The sequence below is a fragment of the Bacillus rossius genome, assembly GCF_032445375.1.
Source record: "Bacillus rossius redtenbacheri isolate Brsri chromosome 4 unlocalized genomic scaffold, Brsri_v3 Brsri_v3_scf4_1, whole genome shotgun sequence".
In the NCBI taxonomy this organism is placed as follows: domain Eukaryota; kingdom Metazoa; phylum Arthropoda; class Insecta; order Phasmatodea; family Bacillidae; genus Bacillus; species Bacillus rossius.
The window spans coordinates 30,990,762-31,015,965 of record NW_026962010.1 but is presented as its reverse complement, the minus strand read 5'-3'; the positions used below and the strand labels follow the sequence as shown (position 1 = coordinate 31,015,965).

General features: G+C 42.5%; 1 protein-coding gene across 1 annotated transcript in view; it reads right to left on the bottom strand.

The window, feature by feature from the left end:
* LOC134541675 (protein sarah) overlaps window positions 1-11,632 on the bottom strand; it is a 32,173-nt gene extending 20,541 nt beyond the window's left edge. The window contains exons 1-2 of the mRNA XM_063385289.1: window positions 11,300-11,632; window positions 10,565-10,855 (exon numbers count right to left, since the gene is read on the bottom strand). Coding sequence (XP_063241359.1) covers window positions 10,565-10,828 — 264 coding nt within the window. The 5' untranslated portion in view covers window positions 10,829-10,855; window positions 11,300-11,632. The remainder of the gene's footprint in view (window positions 1-10,564; window positions 10,856-11,299) is intronic.
* Between the last annotated feature and the right edge of the window lie 13,572 nt (window positions 11,633-25,204).

Genomic DNA, 25,204 nt, shown 5'->3' with positions numbered 1-25,204 from the left:
ATCATTTAGCCTTTTCCTGAATTATCAGTCCCTTTAGCGCTACTCTCTTTCCCATAAAAGCATAGCCTCATTTACTTTTTCGAATTGGCACGTCTTCATTTTTTTCTTGTTACACATTTTCAAAGCATGTTCTTCATATTTATTTTTCATTTTGACCTAATCAGAATGGTAGAAATACCAATACCAAAATCAGCTGCAACAGTTCGCAAAATATCTCCATTTTTTATTCTTTCAATTGCCACTAATTTTTGTTTTATTGTTATCGTGACCCTTTTACGTTTAGTTAACATGACACGATGAGTAACAGATTAAACAGAAGCTACAACACAAAAAAAATTTAGTGAATTTGAATGTTTAACGCAAGTGTAGTGTAAATTTTTAGATTTTATATTTGTTTTACTCATAGTCTCTTTTTGACTTTTTAACTCTCAGGGTGTTCTTGCGCGTTTTCCTTGCCGGAAACAGTATGGCGGGATGGTGGTTTTACTCGAGGGAGCTAGATGCTCTCAGGTATGTGAGGTCATGCCCTCGATGCTCGTTCTCTTGAGGAGCAAGGGAACTGCTGGTTGTTTCTGCACGATCATCTACTTCTGTTTTGTTTGTAATGTTCCATATATTGTGAATGTTACGACAATGAAATACTTATGTATCAAATTACAAATGACAATTATGATTTTTAATAAAGTATTTTTGCTAACATGTATTTATTTAATTACTACAAGTTAGGTAGGGTATATATTTGTATTGACGATCTTACGTAAAAACTCATTGACATCAACCCGGCCTGCGCCCCAGAAGCCTGGTCAGCCTCCGCCACCTTTCCCCTCGCCACCCTTCCCAATTCCCGCACTGGCAGTCGCATCATCACGAGTACGTAGTCGTGTGTGTGGGTTTGAATAGCGTGCCATGAACTACCTCAAAAGGGCGCTGTAGCGGCAGTGCAACGTCCCCTAAATATGTAATAATTATATTGTAAAGCTTTTTATTTTTTCCCCATTTATTTGTGTCGCCACTGACGGGCGGGAGGGCTTTTGTTTTGTTTAGCATGTAAGTTTTAGTGTGTAAGTTAAAGACGTTGCCGGGCGGACCCAAGCGGACCCGAAGGTGAACGAAGTCTGCATGCTTTTAAATTTAAATAATTAATAACTATACGTAAAATAATAGTAGAGCCGTTGGAGAGTGTGTCTTAATTTTAGGTGTGTTCTTGTATTTCTTTATGTAAGATTGCAAGGCACTTAATCGGAAGGGTGTAACGGTAATCTGGCAAGGCGGGAAGGTGCCATGTTGTTCCGAGGGAGCAGTTCGCTCGGGCAGTTCCACGCCGCCAACAACCGAGGTAAGACGCTGCCTTCCGCACCAGGGGACTTTACTCCTTGTTCGATGACCATTAATTCCGTTTTGCTTAATTACTTCAAATCTCGTTCACGCTATCCCCGGGGCTTGCCTCGGTCGGGGGACTGTTTACGTAAATCATTTTTTTAACTCTTAACGAGACTTTTAACGTTATTAAGTAATCGCTTGTGCTGCCATGTGTGCGGGCCTTATTCCAGTGGTCCGATTAAGTGCCTACTCTTGGAAACGCACCCTTGTGAAGCCGTGTTTGGGAGTACGCACACGTATTAAACATCTTAATTATAATTGTCTTCTTGTATTTCTTTGCACCGACCACGTGGCGACCTATACCTCTTGAGCAGGCGTGTGGGATGCCTGGAGAGCCCACTATTACTTGGTATAACATAAGCGTGCCCGACACTGAGAGCGGGCCAGGTCTGAGCGTACTACGGGAGTTAACCAAGAGTACAGTCTTGCCTCACACGGGCGACATCATGCCCCGAGACGGATCTTAGCCGGGTCCACGTGCCCTTCCACATGGTGGCGCCCATTATCAATCAGAACCGCAGTGACCCTCACAAAATGACCCGCGACACTATAACAAATAATTTGATTAACTCTCATCATTTGTGACACAATATTAGGTATTGCCTAAGCAGTTTCACCTTCAGACGAATCTAAATTCGCAATTGTATTTTTCAAGACATCTGTTTTTAAGCCAGGAAAAAATTTTTTAAGAGAGTTACATGCATTTTTTGTTCTAGGTTCATTTACTCCTAACTCTTACAACTCCTAGGGAACAAGAGAGATAACAAGTAACACAAACCTCATGAAAACATCAAAACATACTGGTGACAGGTGCACAAATACAAAATGGCAGACAATGTGTTCATTATGCTAGTTTCCAGTCTCTATTTTTTGTATGAAGCCAATGTTTCTGTTAAATACTATTTCATTTAAAAGGATTTGGGTTAATAGACATTTTCTGTAGACGCTTGGGATAAATAGCTCAAAACTGAAATTATAACAAAAAATTGAAAATTTTAAAATGGCAGGCCCTGAAACCTCTTAATATTTCTATCTACATGTCCTCACCAATCCACTTTCCCCTTCAGTCCACAGATCCACCCTTCCCCCACCCAAACTTTTAACAGCTTTCATAAGTCTTCTTTCTTGAGGTGTGCCCCGTCCCCTGACAACTGACAGCTAACCTCTGCCTCTGAGAAGGGTGTCAGGTAGCAGCTGTATGCAAGGATTGGCCTGACCACTGTCGAACAATGGCCACCCTCCCCTCCTAGATCTGCAAACAGCAAGCAACTAACCTCTGCAACACCCCAACACTGTTCCAATCATTTATCATTTAATGGACTACTGAAACTATGTACTACTTAATGATTTGAGGATCGCAGTTGAAGCAAATAATAACTAAAAACATTGTAACGTACCTTGTCCAACTCTACTTAAAAAAAAATAAAAAATAATTATCAAGCATTTTCAAAATTTAAAAAAAAAAGCAAAAATTGCCATAGTGGCAGCAATTTACAGTGATCCAATACAATTTGGTGACATTAAAGGATTTACTGCTCATGAATATGATTAACTGGTGGTGAGAATAGACCTACTTATTCATCTTAAATGTATAGCTCAACATTAACTTTAATCATAGACTATTAAATGTTTACTTGCTTGCAATAAAACAATGGCTATTAGGAATAATACTCAACATTAAATGGCTTATTTGGAACATATTTGGGGAAGTTGTCTGTGAGTAAAATATTATTAAGTATGTAATTATATGTGTATATAGGTGTGTGTGAGAGGGTTTGTATGTGTGTACACATGTATATAAGCTCACCGGACCAAAAATTAGTCACCCACACACAGATAGATCATTAAGCCTGTGCAGATGGCGCATCGAAAGAGTCCTGTGCTCAACTGCATGCACACTGCCTCTCCGTAAGCAATAGTGATCAGTGAGACCGTGATGTTTGACATCATCCCAGGCTGCGCCCTTCTGAGCCCGATGTGCCACCACTTCTTTCCTTACACGCTGCGAGCCCCTCCTTCCACCACCACCCTCTACGACCGCCTGCCGAAGTGTGTGTGTGCGCGTGTGTGTGTCGGCCCGCGCCCGCCAATGTGACGTCAGTGCTCTGCTCCCGAGAGTTGCCGAGCAAGGACGAACGGGGAGTGAGTTGCCGTGCGAGGACGAACGGGGAGTGAGTTGCAGAGCGAGGACGAACGGGGAGTGAGTTGCCGAGCGAGGACGAACAGGGAATGAGTTGCAGAGCGAGGACGAACAGGGAATGAGTTGCAGAGCGAGGACGAACGGGGAGTGAGTTGCCGAGCGAGGACAAACGGGGAGTGAGTTGCAGAGCGAGGACGAACAGGGAATGAGTTGCAGAGCGAGGACGAACGGGGAGTGAGTTGCCGAGCGAGGACAAACGGGGAGTGAGTTGCCGAGCGAGGACGAACAGGGAATGAGTTGCGGAGCGAGGACGAACAGGGAATGAGTTGCGGAGCGAGGACGAACGGGGAATGAGTTGCGGAGCGAGGACGAACGGGGAGTGAGTTGCCGAGCGAGGACGAACGGGGAGTGAGTTGCCGAGCGAGGACGAACAGGGAATGAGTTGCCGAGCGAGGACGAACGGGGAGTAAGTCGCGAGCGCTGCGAGAGGAAGGAGCTTCATGCACCTTTCATCGTATTTCGGGGGTTTTGAGTGATACAGGGGGAAACGGGCCTCGCCACACACGAGCTACGTCACGGCCCTGAGAACAGAGTAGCCGGGTCCACATGCCCATTATACATGTGGTGACGCCCTAGGATTCGACGAACACTTCAACCCCCATTGCGGTAGCATGTTTCAAGCAGAAAGTTTACACCAACATGGGTAGATGTAAGGATGTGAGAGAGTGGCAAAAGGGGCAATCGTGTTTGGCCGTGCCCATGGCCATACGGTGCGTGAAGTTGCTGGATTTGTTGGTGTTTTGCAGCGGACTGTTAAACGTATCTACAAGCAGTGGTATGCTACACACGTGGCCACCAAACACTACATCAGAATTGTGGTCGGAAAAAGATCCTGACCAAGAGGGGCCAGAGACACGTTTCACGACTTGTGAATCAAAATCACATTCAAACCCGACAGGAAATGCTGCAGTCAGTGAATGAAGGTCCATCCAAAACTGTTAGCGAGAGAAAATTGCAACAATTGTAGTTGGGTCACCTCACAAGAGACCATTGCTCACACAAGCACATAAAGCTGTGTGTCTTCAATGGGCTAGAAATCATTGAGTGTGGACAGTAGCAGACTGGCGGAACGAAATGTGGTCTGACGAATCACGTTTTAGCCTGTATTCCAATGACACATGTCGTCAAGTGCACCGAAGGCAAATGAAGCATTTCATCCTGTATGTGTGCAAGGTCAGGTTCAAGCCAGATGTGGGTCTATGATGTTTTGGGGGTGTTTTTCGTATCATGGATTGGGCCCTCTCACTGCGGTGACCACTAACACGAACCAGCATGTTTATATTAACATTCTGTTCAGGTGTTGCCTTTCAGCCAACACCTGCATGAGGATTATACCCCAATTTTTCAAGATGACAACAGCAAAGTTCATCAGGGTGGACGCATATGTGACTGGTTTTATGAACACTCCCCCTCCCTATTACATCTCAATTGGCCTGCAAAATCACCTGACTTGAACCCCATTGAAAATCTGCAGGACATGTTGGAACAATGGGTAAAACGCTAACATTAGTATCCCCGCAATTTGGTGGAACGCGAGTGGCTTAACCTGGTTGCGACATACCTGCACAACCTTGTGGACTCACTTCCTAACCGAATCCTGGAGGTTATCATGTCCAAAAGCGGGTTACGCTGTATTAAATAATGCTTGTAACGACTTATTTTTTGCCCGGTGAGCTTAAATTATGTATGTATGTTTGTGTGTATATATGTGTGTGTTATATATATGCATGAATGTGCATGTGTGTATGTATATGTAACTATGAATGTATAGTCATTGTCATTAAGTATTAACTTAAAGGTTGGTGGGATAATACATGAAAACATAACACGTTGACCTTCAGCATATATTTTTTGGAGTTTTTTTTTAAATATAACTATTCAAAATTGATAACTTATACTATTAATTATACTAAAATATTATTTTTGGTTTGCATAAGGGTTTTTTTATACTAGGAAAGCCCTCTAAAAAAGGTTTAAATCAGACCTAGTTTCATTACTCTAGACTGATAAGAACCTAAGTTACCAACAAATCAAATTTTCTCAACAAACCCAAAATTTGATTATAATTATTTACATTTGATGCACCTATTAATCAAAAACTGAACACCATAAAATTACAAAAAAAAAAAAAAAATTAAGATTAAAAACTGTACTTGTACTGGTTGATGCAAAATGGGTCAACCCTAATGGCAAGTAGCTTGCTGGTATAGCCTTGCAAGTGGGTGCTGTTACTGCCTCCTTCCAATCCTCAGGCATTCTGCCCTCCAGCGATTGGCCTTCCCCCACTCTTAGCATGTTGTTTTCAATACCTTCAGGTACAGCTGCAGTACCTCACCCCTAATCCATCTGACACCTCTCTCCTCATTCCTCTGAACCCGTAACACCTACTGTATCGGTAGCAATCTAGCTTTCTCCCTATCCAAGATAGTCCAACCCCAGCAGGCCTTTTTCTCCTTCAACCCACTTCACATATCCACCCAGATACCCTTCTCTGCCACTTCTACCAACATTTTCATCTGATTCTCTGCCAGCTATCTTGACCGTTCCTGTATTTCATCCCTTCTCGCTTTAGCTTGGAGCCTTCTGCACAAATGTTTCAACCTCTTTAGAACACGACCTCCCCTTTACCCACAATTCTCAACTGCGGCACGTACTCCTCCACCATTTGGTCCGATACGTACTTAGTACTTAAGGGCTACTCACCACTCCCAATCTCTCTTCTCACTCAGAATATTCAAGAACATACTGGTAAATGTTGAAAGTCGCAGATTATTGGAACTAAGTGTAATAAATTAATAAAATTAATTTTATTGGCACATTTTTATACTGGAGGAGGAATTAAAATATTGAAATTGGATCTTTTTAATTATGAAAAATGTAGTCGCAGCTTCTGGAAATTAAAGTATAATATCACGAAAGTGTAATAATGTTTGCTAGGTATGGGCAGCAACATTAATAACATATTAATTATAATTTTAACTAAAAAATTTAGTTAATTCTGATTAGTTATTTATTATTAGTATAATTAGTTATTATTCAAGTTATTTTCCCATACCAACTATAAAACCTTTACAGGTAAAAAAAACTTGTAACATTACAGCAAACAATGTGGTATTGAATCTACATGGTGATACAAACATATATTTATCTCACTTAGGCCTAATTTTAATTAGCTGTGATTTTCAACATTTAACAATGTTTTAAACTCCTCAGCAACGTCCTTATTCCCACCATCACCACTGTCCCTAAATCAGCCCCCATTGGCTGAGGGCGGCCCTTCAGAGCAACCTGGAATGGGGAAAGCAGAAACAGCATGTTGTAACGAAGGGGAGGAGGGAGCTTGATCTGATTGGTAGGACCTTAAGGGAACGTGAAGGAAAGTGAAAGAAAAGGTGAGTAATATTCTTACATTGGGCTTTTTTGTGAAGTAATAATAAAAGATAATTTTCTCCCATCACTGCTTTACCGTAAATAATATAATAAATACAGAAAATACCTTTTTCGAACACTAAAGGCGTTCCTCTACCTACCAACAGCATTTCTTAATTCTTACCGGTTTCTGAGAAATTAACGTTTATAGGCCACATTAGATAGCCTATGCACTTAAGTGACCATCACCATGTTGTGCTTTAATTGTGTTGCCAATCCTGTTGTCTTCCCTACGTAAGAATGTGTAAATACTGCATCTGAATATTGAAATGAAACATAAATACTAATTTTAAAAAAAAAATTATGTTAGTTCCTACTGTGCGTCCAAGCTCAAGCATCAAATCTTGACAGAGATTTTTTTATAGCAATATGAGTTATTATTTACGTTACATTGTGTTACAATATCCAAATCGAAAATATACACGTTCTTATGTATGGAAAACCACAGAATCAGCAAAGCAATTAAAGCACAACATGGTGACCGCCGCTTCACTGCATAGGCTATCCAATGTGACCTATAAACATTAATTTCTCAGAAACCAGTAGGAATAATTAAGAAACAATGTTTACTTACGGGGTAAATAGAGGAACGCCTTTAGTGTTTAAAAAACATATTTTCTAAATTTTATTTTTTTTCATAGAAAAGCCACGACACAAGAATTTTACCTACTAAAATTCCGAAAATTCTTTTTTTCAACCACTTGAAATGTTCATGTATTTACCTTGAAAACAGCATTTCTAAATTCCTACTGGTTTCTGAGAAATCACAGTTTATAACTTACATTACAATGCTTGTATTTTAATGTGGCCACCACCATTTTTCGCTTTCTCGTGTGGGTCTGTGTGTATACATGACTTGGAGGACTTGAGTTAAACCGTGAGAATGGTCAATTACGTTAGGTTAGCATCATTAAAAAACTTCAAAACATTGTCGACAGTAGGTTGGGTTAATATAGCTACATTAAAAATCCTGTAAAATATATTTAATGGTTGCATAGGAATGTTCACATGATTTCACAGTACTTTTTATGTAGCTGTACTAACTCAAGCAACCATCGACACTGTATTGAAGTATTTTTAATGTAGCTCACCTAATGCAATTGACCATTTTCACACTTAACTAAAGTTCTCCAAATAATATAAACACACAGACCCACACGGGAAAGGAAAAAAATGTCAATACACAGGTAATGTAATGTAATCTATTAATGGTGTTTCTCAGCAGCCAGTAGGAATATAGAAACACTGTTTTCAGGTTAAATATAGGAACATCTCTAGCGTATGACAAAAGTATTGTTACGAATGTGAGCAAGGCCACGACATGCGCAGGTGCAGAGCTGGCTGGCAGCTGCCGTAACATGAGATGTGCCGTGCTGGGTAGCCACTTTATCCCTCCAGACCTCTGCTCCCCCCCGCGCGACACTGTTAGTTTGGCATCCGAAACCTGCCAGCTGCGGAGTTACGCGAGCCGCCGACACGTGTTTTTGAGAGATTTCTGCCGCCAGGACAGCTCAAAATGACGCGACTGGCCACGGCCACTCTCGTGAGTTCTGGAATTGCGCCGGGGCCTATATATATGCCCAAGGACGTCAGGGCAGGGAGTCAGTGGCGTTCAGAGAGAGAGTTGAGGCGAGAGCCTTCCCGCGGCGGAGTTTCCGGGGCGATAGTGCCGCGGGTGCGGCAGAGTGGCGAAGTCCTTGGACGAAGGTTCCACGGCAGGGAGTGAGTGAGTGAGTGAGTGAGTGAGTGAGTGAGTGAGTGAGTGAGTGAGTGAGTGAGTGAGTGAGTGAGTGAGTGGAGTCAGGAGTTTTCCCGCTGCGAAGTTTCTGGACGATAGTGCCACGGGTGCGGAGAAGTCCCAAGCGAAGTTCCGAGCGAGGCGTCGAGTAGAATCTCGGTGAAGGGGAAGTGCGACTGCGGCGGCGGAGTGCGGCGATGGAGTCCCATGGCGAAGACCCACGAGGGGTGCTGCGGCGAGAGTTGCGACAGAGGTGCGGCCCAGCTAGGTGTGCGATGTGCAGAAACAAGTGACTGGGGAAGCAACATTATTTTTAAGTGCAATTGAGTATTTGCCATTTTTAGAAGATTATTTGTAAGTGACATAAGTAGTGGCCATCAATAAAATTGTGTGTGATAAAAATCTTTAATTGGGCTATCCTTTACGAACCCGCGGTAAATTGTAACAGTATTTTCGGAATTTTAATATTACTTCACAGAATTGCTGCGCTGTAAGAATATTACCATACGGTGCACTCCACGTTGGTGATGCCAATGATGGAATAATCTGCTGCAATCTGGTGAAGAAGATGAAGGTGCAGCACAGGGCCGCAAGATGGGTGATGAGTATGAGCAGGAGATGGGAAGGGGAAGAGGGGGAGATGCATAGACCGTCGGTGAAGGCTGTTTAAAGTGGTCAAGTGGATAGGGGTAGGGGGAAGCTGGGAGACAGCCTGCAGAGGGGTGCATACAGACAGAGGAGTGATCATTAGTGGAAGAGACAGAAGAACGTAAAGAGGGAGGCAAGTATTCCTGGCAAGGAAAGGGCTTGAGGGCGATATTTTGAATCCGAGGGGCGCGAGAGATTTACAGAAGTAGTTTCACGAAATGGGAGAGTACAGTTGCCACGGGCGAAAACCCAATCACAAGCATATAAAGATAATCGAATAGGTAATCAAACTAGCACCACATCCACACATCCTGCAAGGTACCAGCTTTGTCCCTGCCTTGCCTACACAGTATGCACTATCTTCAACTCACTTCACTAGAGTTAACCCTATAACAAAAATGTGAAATACTTTCTTAACGCTAATAAAAAAAAATTCTAACTTATAAAATAAATGAATCGACACATGCTAAAAGGGCCTCAGTCCAGGCAACCCAGTTTTGAGAAAAACAAAATTATCTGTCTCTAAGCAACCCTTAAAGCATACATTAAGAATTTCTCTAGCTAATATTAGCTAACCCGCACGTGTGAATCAATCCCTTTTAGCATAGATAGTTGAAGCTATCTTATAAGATAACATACAATTTTCATGCCTAACTCTGCCAGTTTTTGTGACTTGAGGCCCTTTTAGCATGTGCCGATTCAAATATCAATTTGAACTTTTATATCTACAAGTTTCTTTTATAAAAAATACCAAAGACAATTACAGAATGTTTGTTTAGCTGTTTTAACATTCACCTGAAGAGAGCCTTCACCAGAGACACGTCTCTAAAATAAACTTGTGAAACTATGACCAATATTTTTTGTAAATGAACACATGATATAAATAAAAACTGACCAAACTTAAAATCATGAAAGTTTAAATTTATGACATAAAGAGGAATACCTACTACAAGAAAGAAATGAACTGTAATGTTTCAGAAAATAACTAGTAGGTATATATTTTCAACACCGTGCATGCTGGGCTCAAGCTGTCGAGGAATGTGGCACAGACTTCAAATGTTAAAAACTCCTGTCTTCAACATGACTATGAAATTCTGTGATTATTTTTTCAATGTGATAACTCTCCAAAGTACAGAATGAACTGATATTCAAACAAAAAAGGTGCCTACTTTTTTTTCTTCATCCTTAAAGATTGAGCTGTCCAGGTTTGTGACGATCAGAGATGTGGGCAGATCCTCATCGTGAATAAGTTCGTCGAGGGTCCGGGAGGAGCCATCACAATCTCTGCGAGGAGTCTCGCGTTGCAATTCCAACTCTATGTAGTTGGGATGAACATTAGGAAGGCCATCCACCTCATTGATGATAATGTCATTCTCATCATTTGACATCGGCTCGTCCGAGTCCACTGCCATGCGACCCTCGTTATCTTCCATGACGAACCCCACACAGTTTAAAGTCTTCTGAAAACACATGAATCATTTAATTTTAGTTACGGCAAAAAATATTTTAAATAACAAATAATAAATGATACACTCATACCCACCAAAAACATAACCTTATCTTAATGTTAGTGAATTAGTAAGCAGCATTACAAGTCTACAAACGAGAATATGAATAGGAACATGGAATCTGTGTCATTCAAATTATTAATTTCAGCACTACAGTTTACATGATAAAAAAAACTATTGGTTCTATTACAATACCCAATAATAATTAAAACAAAATGAACTAAATACACATGAGCCTAAAAGCTAGTACGCGGTGTCGCTTCAATTCAACCGGTGAATTATGTTCAAACCGGGAAAATGATGTAAACAAACTTCAGGGAACCTGTCAAAATATGTGCTTGTTTTGCATTGTATGACTACTTTTAGTACCACATAGTTATTGTATATAGTTCTTACCTTAAGAAAATATTATCAGGCACAAAATATCATATTTAACAAAGGGAATTTCACGCAATATCGACGAAAATAAAACACGATTTAAAATAATCCACCATTTCAACACAGAAAGAGCAACGACACCTTTAGCCTTTAAATTTTTCAACCTTGACAACAAATATTGACAAACAGACTGCAAAATTTTAGTTGTTTGTAGTACAGACGTTTACCACTCTTAGCGCTATTATGCAAAAAATCTAGCCCAAAAATAAAACCACATAGAGATATAAAGATTGCTAGTGGGAGGCCATCTTTGAATTCAATAGAACCATTGCTAGAGGCCATGTTGATGACGAATTTTGACAGCTTGGTGGGCAAAACAATGTTGCAAGCATAAAAGAGGCAGCTCCGAGCAGATTATGTTTGTAAAAATGTGGATTGTAGGAAGTTGACAAAATAAATAAACAGATGATGTTACAAACTCTTAAGAAAATGCCAATTTCTTATGTAGCATAAAATTGCACTAACAGAGCATCGTGTGGCAATGGACTTCTTAAACAATTTTTCGCAATTATAGCTTTATGCACAATATTGTATAGTTTTTCTACAAAATATTTGAATAAAGTGTATATTCGTTAGGGAATTGTTGTTTCGTTATTTTTCAGACGTTTGTTTACATTAAGAATCGACGAATGTTTTCGCATTTCTTTACGAACGACATTACTAATAAACCAACAGTAATCATAACAATAATTATGATTTTGGCTTCATACACATAGTTTAGTATTATGAAATAATTGAATGTGTATTGAAAATTAAATATTTGTGTAAAAATGATATAACAAGTGTGAGTGTGACGCCGACCGCCAATGCTCCTCTATGTCGCATAGACCGCTATGCCTCATCAACGTCTCCTAGAAGCGTGTGCACCGAACGCGCCCGTGCGCGCAGCTAAGTGTAGTGCGTGCGTCGAGGCGATCGCAGTGCAACGAGTGCTGCGCCGGCGGAAGGATCCGGCCGGGTGTGGCATATCCTTCCGCCGCACTACAACAAATTGTTATAATTATGTTTTTCCACAGGATTTTATTAAACATTATTTTTTATTAATTAATAATTAAGTCTTTGCAAAATCATGTTTCACTGTGCGATTTGTCCCGAACCTGGCCGGTTCAGTTTCCCGCGAAATTCACACGTTTCCGCGGGAGGGCTGGCGGGGGAGGGGGATCGTGCGCGGCGACACCGTCAGTGTCCTTCGAGAGCTCAACCAGGCCGGCAGCCTGCGCGCAACGCGGAACCTTCAACCTTTGCATTCACCGACATGTAGTTTTCCATAGTGTAATTTCTTTTCAACCTTTTGTACAGTTCCGCGGTCGGCCTCAATTTACCATGAGGTACTTAACTTAATTCAATCAGTGCTCCGAGATGAGTGTTCCACGTCATACGTAAGTACTGTGGGGAGAGTATGTGGTTTTACGTCGGCGCTTCACGCCCAACCTAGCCTACAGGCTACTTAGTTTTGGCCCGCACGGGGCAGCCAGCAGGCGACACGTGCCATCAAACTTAATAACGATTCAGTCCCTGGGACACACCTAGACACCACGTAGAGTCGCCGGAGACACGGGCCTACGTGTTGCTAGCCCAGTTTATCCAGAGCTAGGTATTAGTGTAGTGTATTGTGCTTCAAAATATCGTGTGCCATGTCAGAGTGTCTTTTGTAACTTTCGCGTCACGTATACGAGTCTGCCCCTCACGCGCATAAGAATCGTGAGCCGCCACTGAGGAAGTGAGCTGCGCGTGTGACTAGTCGCGTCGGGCAAACCGTTACGGCCAGAACGGGCAGCACCATGTATTGGGCTGTGCTGTATTAAATTCACCAACTATCTGAAGAAGTTTTGTGTTATTATTCAGGCGTCCCGAGTGGCCTCAACAGCTCGGGGGGCCCTACTGCGTTGACCCCTACCTCTAGCCACAAGGCCGAACCTTCCCTGAGAACACGAACCTAACAAAATCGCGTCTAAATAATCAGAGGTAGCGGGGACGGCGTCAAGTGTTAGGTGGTCGCAAGGATATGTAGCCTACTCATTCAAGCTTTCAGCAAAAGGCAAATTGTGTTAAAAAAAAAAAAATTAAGTAAATTTTATTTTTCTAAGATTAACTATAATTTGTACTTTCAGCAGCTGTTAATAATTCTAACATCAAAGTATAAGTTATGCTCCTTTAAGCGTATTATGAAAAAAACTGTAAGAATGAATTAATTGTTATGATGTGCGTACTCCATGCAAAGAAATTTTCACATGTCGTGGACCCATCGCCGCAAGGAATGAGAAGATGTGGCGGATGTCTTTCGGTATAGTTACAGTTTGATGGTGTTGCCCGGCGCCAGCTCTCTCGAGAAGAGCATACTCCTGCAGGGAGGCAGGTCTTGGACTGTCCAGCCCGTGTAGTATGCAGAGGAAAGTCGCCCACGCAGGAGAACAGTGTGTGATGCAGGTTTACCTGAGGTAATCCATGTGTTATGGCCTGTGGACACAACCCTATGTACATCTCCTGCACACACGTGTACAGTGCAAGGAAACTAGGATGACAGGGAGATTGCATCGTAAGGACTCCTTACAGTTTAGAGGTGCTGTGGCTAGTTCTTTATTCTAGTACAGGGCACCAAGAATTGCCAGTACAAAACACTTTCGTGATACATTGACAAATTTGTATTTTGTATGTCACTTGCTCACTATCTGTGACACAGAGAGATACAAGAACTATAACAACAACTAATAGAACAAACCGTAAACAGAAATATTAATAAGAAAAATTGAGATATTGCAGGCTAACGGGGAGGGGAAAGCCCCCACTGCAGTGTGCTACCTCAGCGCTCCAGGCAAATCACAAAAAAATCCCCCGAACTGCAGGGAATACCAAACTAGAATGCATCCCTTCAGTTAGGGACGAAAGCAGAGCTAGGATGAAGTGAGCAAAAACTTGAGAGACACCCAAAATATTCATTTCAAAAGCCCTTTATTTGCAAAAACAATTAATCATAACAAGGTAGTACAAAACCCCGCAAGGAGAACAAACCCTCATACAAAGTAGACAAAAGAACAAGCATATATGTCCCCTATATTACAAACCACACTGTCCCACACCCCAAATTGCCATTTACAAACAAGTAGCATCAACCTTAACTGGAGGCTAATCCTCAGTAAATTATAAGTTACCCTAGTGAGAATAGACAGTATGTGCAGTCATCGGCAATACCAGGAGTAGATCAATGTACAAACCACTCAAATAGGCTCAAGGTCACTAAAACCTTCTAGAATGGCCTAGCTCAATAGTAAGACGAGTCCCAAGGCCTCGCTCCGGAGGTAACATTCTTAAATTTATTACCACAAATTCAACATACAAGGACGAGTAGATCACCACCAAGTACCGTCACATAGGCACCCGTAAAATTAAGGGTGGCAGGCAAAAACAAACAAAAAAAATATGCAACATAACTCACGCAACAAACTCGCGTGCAAACGCAGAGTCAAGCGACACTCGAAATGAAGTATCAGGTCAGGCAAAAGGGGTCCTAACAAAGAACGGCGTAACTCAAGAACGAACACCGCACAAGCACGTGCGAGGACCTAGAGAAACACCCGTGTCTACAAAAGCTTATCAAAAATAGAGAACGACCAGCCCGCGTGATGATAATACCACTAAACAAAAACTACGCGTCGCGCCTCGACCGGCCGTCATCAGCAGGCCCAGCAGAACCTCATAAGGGAATAGAAAACAGCAAACACAGTAACAAAAAATAAGGGTGGTACATAAGTCAAATGCGGCTAGCCACGGACACAAAAAAAGGAAAATGTACAAGGCGCAGATATAAACTGGCATGATTGGCACAAAGCAAAAACAAACGCACAGTTACCCGAAACAAAATTTAGAAGTGACATGCCGAAAGAAAAATTTAACCAAGATGGAGAGGAAAGAAGCTACATGGCTAACACGGCCTAAAGGAACTGTCACCGCGCTCCAACAATCCAATGCCAACCATACCTGCAAGCGTGACCCACGCCCTGCCGACCCGCCGCAGAAACGTCAAAAAGGAAGCACAAATGCGGAGAGGGAGGGCAAAAGGGGAAGGAGTGGAGGAACAAGTAGGGGAGGAACAAGGAAAGCAATGAAGGAGGGGAAGGGAGGGGGAGGGAAAGCCAACATGCGCGGACAGTAGAAGCTGACCGCTGCAATATTATTGAGCATTTGTCAACTGCATGTGGCCTCGATGGTTGCTCGCATTAGACTAGAGACCAGGATGCGGGGAAGCCAATCCCCCATGCATAGTGCAAATATGACATCATGAACAAGACCACGGTACGCTGCGAACTGGGCTGGGACCCGGGCTTTAATTAAGAGGCAAGGAGGTATGATGTCAAAACCAATAAAAGTTATAGAAAAGCTTTTTAATCTTACACTTTACTCATTGATATTGGATACAGGTTCATATAGTAAAAAATATTTATTTATTTAAATATTAGTAATAGAAATTGTGTTTATAAATCATTTAAAGTTTATTTCTTTAAGTGATGTTATTATCCCGTATGTATTGTTACAACCTATATGGAAAAAACTGGGTTCGTAAGGGATAGCCCAAAAGAGTTTATTTACTGTTTTATTAATTACTAATAATTACATTAATAATTAATTATTGTACTTAAAAATGTCCGATCAAAGATTACTGACACTTAAAAATATTTATTCTCAAGTCACTTTGACGTCGTACCGACCAAAGGCCATTAGTCCGGCCTCAGCCCGCAGTACTGGCTCCTGCTGGCGGAACTCACCCCTCACCAAGTCTCCACCCAGATGAGACGAGCGGCGTAACCTTGGCGTAACCCCTCCGCACGCCAACCCCTGAGGGAGTTCTGATCAGCTCGCAGCCCGGAGCGGACGTGCGCGTACCGTGGGGAGCCTTCAAATTTTGTCTCTCTGATTCCTCACGACTAATAACTATAGTCATCACCAAATACCTTTTTCAACACAACTCCCCACGCGACTTCGGGTAGGTTTTTTTTCTACGGTGCAGGGATTAACCTGGCCGTCGCTACTTTCCAAGTCAAGCCACCGAGTCTAGGGGACACGCTGGGGCCGATTGACCCACTCATGGTTAGACGACAGAGCTAGCCTGGCACCCTCCCGGAAAACACCCCAATTTTCACGTACAGCTCCTTAGACTCGCCGCGGGAATCGCACCCGAAACCCCGGCTGATGGCAACTTAATGTCTGTCAAATTCCACATTTCGCACTCCTTACTGGATTTAGACTCAACAATAGCTCGCCCATTACCGCACATCTGTCCACACATACAGTCTCGCACCACTCAGTCGCCGCACTCTCACGATCCAGTATAATTTCGCAACGCACCACTCTCAAGGGGGTCGCTCACCCTATTCGCAGGTGTCGCACTTCCCTTCTCTTGCATAACTCTCCCAACTCTCGAAAATAGCTCGGAACTGTCGCGGGACCCGCTCTAAACTATTGCGAAACTCCATCGCCGAACTTGCAGAGGCCAGCATCGCTGCTTAAGTACTAGTGGGTCGTATTTCCAGAACCGACGAGAGCCGCTGTGATGAGTCGCGTCATCCCGGGCCGACCCGGCGCCCGAATAATACAGAAGGTCAGCATCACCTCACGTTATTGTGCGCGGCCGCTGGCGGAATTTCCATGGCCGCTCGGCGATAGATAACAGAGCCGAGAAAGGACCCGCGCGGGGATGGAGAGGGGAGGAGGTAGCAACGACCCTTGTAATCTGGCCAGGCGCACATTGCATGCCTTACGTCAGTGGACTGCATGTGACAGCACATGATGCCAGTGGCCATGGCCGCCAGCCAGCTCCGAACCTGGCATCGTGGTCTGGTCTCTCGCGTTCGTAAGAATATTATTTTTTTATTATATACTATTAATTTGTCATTATTATTTATAAAACAATTATATTTAATATATAAGAATAACATTCCACTTATATATTAAAATTTATCTTGATTGTTATTCTAAATTAAATAATTAATATTATATACATGTTTAAATTAATGATGAATACTGAGTATTTATTTTGAAACCATCACGGGTGGGTTGAAGTACCTTACCACATCATTAGTGGCGAACCCCTGCCTTAACGAACTACCAACGATTTGTAATTCTAAGAAAAACAGGTGTTAATGACGCAATAGGCATTGGGCCATTCGGACTATATTTGCTGTGTATCTCTATTAAGCAAAAGTGTTTGTTGCACAATGCTCAGTAACAAATTGAAACTTAAAGAGAGAGAAACATAATTTAATTTTAAAATCTTTAATTTATTATAGTAGCATTTTTACAGAGCAAAAACTTCTCAAATGTTACACAATTCTATAACAGATTTATATATCTGTCGAAGACAATTTAACATTAAACTTCACAAAGTAAATACTGCTTTATAGATACTTGGATTCGATTTTACAAACAATGACACTTCGTTATCAAATAAAGTAAGAAAGGACATAAGCACATTATTTTTTTTTTGTGTATTTACAGTTTCTCCATAACTGCGAAAACATTTATTTACAGCCTCGATTTACAGCCATAAAATAGCAAGCTGAGCTGTTGTGCTTACAAAAAAAAAACATACTTGGCTAACCATGAAGCATTATAAGCCTAAATAAATATATATTAATTTCACTGTCGTGAATTCAAAACGATTGCAAACTATTTTGTTGGACTACAGGTACATAAATTGACTTATCATTTTTACTTCAAGGAACAGTTTAAAGAAAATTTCATTACCTACATGGCAGAAGTTAGCACATTGTACTGAGTGACTGCACTGTGCAATGAGAAGTTCCACGCCCATGCGTCTCTACACACACTCCTTGCGAGACTCAGAACTCGGCAGTTTAACGTGGCCCCCTACATCATGACACTATGCCTGCAATGCTCCGCACATACAGTTACCTTTACAAACAGCCTTAATTTGTAAAAGAATATACTCCACACTAGCAGATTACGATGTACTCTCATCGCATGATCACAAACCCCATGAACACAACTACTATTTTCAAGCTGACATGAGCTGCTTGGTTCGCAAAGCCCAAGGCGACTTTCTTCGCACCTAAATATGACAAAGGACTTAAATACCTGGAACTACTTGCGAATCTCGAAGCCTATACTCAAGATATCCCTTGACGTGTACAATCAGTCCAATCAGTCCAATTCCTATCAGTGAAACATCCTACGCGTGCGTACACACATGTGCAAGCAAGAGAAGCTAAAGAACCAAGACTAAGAGATCTAGAAAGATAGGGGCGCTAAGGGTGCTAAAACAAAAAAAATTGGTCTGCAGTAGCCTGCTCACAACTATGTAACCTAACTCGCGCATGTGCATGAGTCATCTGGAAACGAGCCTTCTCCTAGAAGGTCAACACACCCTGGAAGAGGAACAGGGGAGGACATACCACTCATCCATGCCTAGCTCATTGCCTGGAGGCAATAACCACTGGTTCAAAATTTTTAATTGCATTAATTTATAGGTAACAACCATACTTATAATATCACTACAGGGGGTTTATTCTAAGTTTCCAGCGTTTTCTATCGGAACATTTCGATATCGATTCCGACATATAGCTCTTTGGCCGATCGGCAACACACGGTCCGAACGATCGTAATCGAAAGGTATTGAAATTGCTATTCTAAATGCGGTATCGTTACGAGGCCTAACTATCTCGGCAAAGTTCGGGTTACGATTTTCCCCTCTACAATTTTTCTGGCAGCGAAGATGAGATTTGAAAACTGCAACATAACAACAAAAAACACTTCATATTTCTAACAAATTTATAAATAAAAACACAGAGTTTATAAGACAATATACTTTCCAGATGTTTCAATGTTGATAAAAGTATTTATAAAATTCTTAAGTAATTTTAAAAGTGCTCGAGCAAACGAAAACATGTTTATTTCTTAAATTATTTTTACGGGATATTTGGTGTGAAATGTTTAGAGTTGTTTGCACGTGGTCGGTCATTGTATTATTGAAATAATGGCTGCTCGGCGATCTCGTGTGAGTGAGAGGCAAATTAAAATATTGGTTTATTTTATGGAGGAGCACCCCGAATTCTTGCGGAGAAAATTTTCATCGAATTTCACGACTGCAACAAAATACACACGCTGAGTTATTGTTGAAACTTTTGATATCTGAAACAGGCGAATAAATTATGAACATGTATTTTGGAAGTTAGGTTATTTTTCAATTTACTTGCATAAAATCTTCGTTATAATATTGTTATTATAGAAAGAACATCTTTACATTCCCACTTAGTTATTATGTATCTGGAGCACTACTTACATTACGTAATTATTGTAACTTAAAGCGGTAACCATGGTAAGGTCTCATCCAAAAGAAGGCAAAACTAAAAAAAAAAAAAAAACGGAATGCATTTATTTTACTTATATACATCATATCAAATCATTCTATAAAACGGCATTGTGATATGTATATGGTTAGAAGTAGCTTCCATATGAAGAAATACTTTCGTGACTTTGGGGCGTATTCAAGTAGTTGGCCTAGCAGTTACTACATGGCAGGGATTGCGGAAGTGCGAGGCAGTAGCGCGCAGCGGCTGGTAGGACTACTGCAACACTTTATCGGAATTAAGTTTCGCGTCCATTACCGTTTCCTGGGTGGTAACAGTAATTACTGAAGATATTTGTACATGTATTATGGATCAATATTTTATACATAAAAAATGTACAAATATCTTCAGTAATTACTGTTACCACTTGGGAAATGATAATGGACGCGAAACTTAATTCCGATTAAGTGTTGTAGTAGTCCTATTCGCCGCAGCGCGCGCTACTGCCTCGCACACCCGCAAGCCCTGCTGCCCTCTCGTAACTGTTAGGTCAACTACTTGAATATGACCCCAAAAACATACATATTCAATGCTACTGGGAAAAAATTTCCTTTTACAAAATATTAAACACAATTGACTCCTACGTAAAATATCGTAAATATAGATCACGCCCAAAAATGTACTATTTTCGACAATGTATAACTATTTTTGTACACATAAATCGTGCATCCGCCATGATTTCAACTGGCTGCTAATTCCCGATCGGCAAAGGCTTTTCGACAGCAATTGTATACTTGAAACATACCGATCTTTGGCTTCCGAGAATCGAAAGGTTCCGAGTTGATGAAAGTAACTTAGAATACCATATTGTAGAAAGCTTCCGATAATCGTGGAATCACAATCGGGAACTCTTTTCCGAGAAACTTGGAATAAACCACCAGAACTTTTTTATTTCTATTAATTATTTGCATGCAAAATTATGATGCCAAGATAGTATTTACCATTATTTGTTTTGGTTATGCAAATTTCATGTCTTTGATCTATATTTCTAAAATATATCTAGTGAATTATTTCTGCATAAAGGCATGGTAAGTCTGAAGAACATCTGTTTTCAAATAAAATAAAAACATTTTTTTTCCAAAATGTGTTTTCCAATCATTTTCTCAGAGGACAATGTGATACCTTAAAAAGTTTACCATTTTAACAAGTGGTTAGGTACATTAAAAATACTCTAAAATCACATGCACGGTAGGTTAGGTTATGTCAGCCATATTATTTTATTGGAATACTGTGTGAACTTGTCGCGGCCTCGTCTCTGGTGAAGATGTGGAGACGGGGTGGACGTCGCTCGGTCGTTCGGTAGTCGTGGTGTTTGCCCGGCGCCAGCTCTTGGGTAGAGCAGCCTCACACTTTGAGGCAGGAGTGGACCGTTCGGCCCAGTGCAGCTGACCGAGGATGTGCTTGCGTGGAATGGTCCTTCGGGAACAGGAGGTAGAAGGAGGAAGGTGCCCACGGTCTCGCAAGGAGTCGCTAACAGAAGGGTTATAAGTAGGAGAGAAGGATGCCCGCAGTCTCACAGAGTCGCTAGGAGAGGATTGCCCACGGTCTCGCTAAGAGTCGCTAGCGGATGGGTACAAGAGAGAGGGAGAATGAGAGAGAGAGAAGTGTGCCGTAAATTAGGGATTTAGGCACGTTTTATTTAAAAATTTGTAATATTAAATATTTATAGGAAATATTTTTTCTTATTTTCTTTACCGCCAGGCCCTCAGCCTCTGTTCTCAGAGGCGAGCTGATTTTCTTTCCCAGCCTAATGCTAGCTTATCATTCTGGATAATATTTCTTCCGCCTACAGGCACGTCGGGTGCCGGTAACTTTATTTCTCCGCGTGACTACTTTTGCCTACAGCAGCTTGTGAATCAGTGCTGAGCCCTGCTAACTTTGTCACGAATTGGTATAAGGTTCACTAGCAGCAAAACACGACAGGAGGATCCCGTGGGCCTTGCGTCCCACAGACCATGTGTTTTTTGTAGCCATCCCCCCCCCTGATCGCCCACCCTTTCTTCTCAGAAGTGAAGCTAGGAGCGACGACCACACGGGGACGTTAACCGAATTCAAGGCCATCTCAGGCTTGACAACCACAGAGATTATTCTGGACTTTAACGACATCTAGCGACGGCTGTGGTCACTAACGCCACTTGTGGGCGTCGGCAGCGCCGACACCAGCGCTCGCACGGAGGTAACGACAACCTTTCTCCCCCTTATGTCTCGGGCCGCTAGGTGTCACCTCTGGTTACTCCATTACCCCCTAGTGTGACACACTCGTCGGCCACAAGTCGATTTATTAGTACTTCTTCTCGCCACCAAAAGATAGCGCCTCAGTCGTGCAGTCACTCCAGTAAGATCTAATTTTTTTTATGCCGGACACCTTCGGGTGGGCTCGGTAATTTTCGGCTCAGAGCCTACCCCCCTCCCATTCTCTAGAGACCCCGCGCTTATGATGTTCTGACGATACCCTGCGCTGAAGTGACTTCGGTGCGCGCCTCCTGACTGACTGGTACCGTTTGTAACTGCGATCTTCGGCGAATCAATGACATCGCATCGTATATTATGTAGTCTTCTCAGACTAGAGGGATGAAGTCCCTATCTAAAATTAAGAGTAACCAGTCAGTAGTTTAGTTAAAAGTAGAGAAACTTAGTATTTTTTAATATATATTTTTTTAATTAATCATGAAGACTTCCGTGTATACCGCGAATCGTGGTTTGGGTTTTCGGAGACGAGACGCCCTATCCTGAGCGCCAGGACCAACACCCTGTTTTGGTAAGTCTTGATGTCATCCCCCCTTTCATTTCCCTTTATTGGCCTTTTGCGCCATTTAAGTATACTGTCTGGAAACAGGTCTAATTCTTTGGAATTTTGACTTCTGTTTCAGACAGGGTTCCAAGTTTGGGGCAGCCAAATTCCTCTGCCAGAACCTCTGGAATCGGATCCTGAGCAGAATCCACCATCTTTAGGCCTACTACATCGATCACCGTCTACCTACAGCCCCGGGTGATACCCGCATCATTCTATCATTTTCTTATGAACTCAAAAATAGCGTAACCCAGTTAAGACAGCGGACAGTTAAAGCAGTTCCAGGAGAGGAAATTTATATTAGGTTTTGCAAGGACTATATGTACAACCTTTAAAGTTACCGATGTTAATTTCATTCATATTTTTAAATATTGTAATTTTTGTTATACATTCAGGGCCGGCCCTCTCGTAAATAACGTTAAGGAATATAATATAATAAGTGTAATTGTGAGGAATTTAAGTAAGATCACTTATCCATGAAAAACAGATGTTACAAAGGAATATTTAATCTATATAAAAAAGAAAGAACAATGATTAATAAAATAAGGAAGTCTATAGATGTAACTGTAGTTTTTATTTAGTTAATCTATAATAACGATCCCTTTTCTCCCAGGTGTTTGTAGGGAGTCTCTAAATTTTCTTTGTTTACTCCTAGTGTCGCCTCTGATGTTGACTTTTATAGCTATTAATTCTGGGCCCCAGTATTCAGAATTTCCAAAACTTTTTACCTACTTATTTAATTATTCTTTAAGTCACTTGGGGTATTACAGAAGGGAAGCCCACAGTCTCAATAGGAGTTGCTAGCAGAGAAGGGGAAGAAGAGAGAGAGAGGAGTAAGCCAATAATACCACTATTTACTGTGTTGGTCTTTATTCTCCCAGATTGGCTGAGAGAGAGGAGAGCTAACTAGGCTTGTTAGCCCGTATGATTTATACAGTTCTTTTCTACATTTTTTTGTGTTAAAAATTTACATATTGTTATCCCTTTGGATGTTTTGCATTTACAATGTTACTTACAAGGTTACGAAACGTACTTACACTACACACTTAATAATCTTCATAAATATTTAAAATCATAACATGTATTAACATAACTATAATACATTGTCTGATTATATTCACAACTGCCATCTGGTGACGAGTAGTGGCACTACGATGGCCATGGCTGGAATGTTGCGCCGTGGACAGGACTGTTACCCAGGTTTTAGTTTAAATAAAGAGGAGGTACGACGTCAGAACCCCCCCACCCCCCCTGAAAAGCCAGGGTCTAGGCCGTCCACGTGCCCTCCAGCAAGCACATGATGCCTTCTCTCCTAGTGGTTGCGAGCGTCAGGGCCGGCCTGCTGGTTCCGCACTCCCTGGGTCGCCATTCACCAGTGTGTCCAGTTCGCAGCCTGTGACGTAATCTGCCAGGTACAGTGGGGGGCCGGTGTCGTCGTCGGCTGTGTCCCTGGTTGTCCTCAGCCAGTTCCTCCACCTTGACCCGGAATTCAGCATTGGCGAGGGAGGCATCATGCCCCCATCCACCTCGGGTAGGGGTGGGTGGTTCTGTTGTCTCAATGTCGTCCGGTTCTGTCACCAGGGGCTGCTCCTTCGTGGTGCTTACGCCCGCCTCTGGTGTCCCAGTGACATCAAGGATCTGCATTTGTGCCGGGTGCCTCTGGTGATGTCGCCTCGGGCTCGTGGCAGGGGCTTCTGCTGGTCTCTCCATTCTTGTCCTTGGGCTCGGTGTTCCCTCGAACAAATGCTGCATTACTTGGGGTGTGACAGATTGGTGGTTGTCCGGCATCGGTCCTGTCACATCTTGGGTAGGGTACACCACAGCATTGCCCCCTTCCAGGAGTGCTGTTTTCTGGATGTGGTCCCGGTGTACTTTTCGCATTTGTCTACCCAGGCGCACCAAATAAGTGCTTTGACTTAGCAGCTTCAGGATGCGGTGTGGTCCCGACCACCTGGGGCTCAGTCCAGCACAGTAGTTCCTAATTGCATTGGACAGGGGATGTGTGCGGACATACACGTGGTCACCAGGCTGTAGCTCTGGTGGTTGTTGTGTGGTCTGCGGGGTTATCTGCTGAGTGTAGGCCCTCTGGTGTTCTTGTGCTGCTGTCAGCTCAATCTCTTGCCGCCGACGGCGTTCCTCGGGGTCTTCTCCTTCATCTGTCACTGCGTGAGCCGTCCATTCGCCAGGCATGGGCAGATTGTGGCCTTGGACCATTTGTGCCGGGGACATCCCTGTGGCTGCATTGGTCCTGTGGCGGATGCAGAACAGGGCCTCCGCTATGTGTTCATCCCATGTGGTATTGTCGTCCTCCAGATCTATGCGCATTTGGACTTTCAGCTCCTGGTTACGTCTCTCCATTGGTTTGGTTCGTGGATGGTAAGCCGGTGTAGTTCGGTGTTCCACTTGCCATGCCCGACATAATTCTTGCCACTACCTTCTAAAGAACTGGCTGGCATTGTCCATCAGGAGGTCCCTGGGGTATCCCCATGTGGAAAGAATTCCATCTGCAGGATTCTTGCAATAGTTTTGGCTCGGATGTTACTGGTAGGATATGCTTCTACCCATCGTATGAAGAGGTCCGTGACCACCACCAGGAATCTCTTCCCTCGAGCAGTATGGGGATATGGCCCCATAACATCCAGCGTGATTAACTGGAATGGGGTAGTGGGGAGGCGCGGTTGTTGCTGCTCGGTCCCATCACTCCGCCGTGCC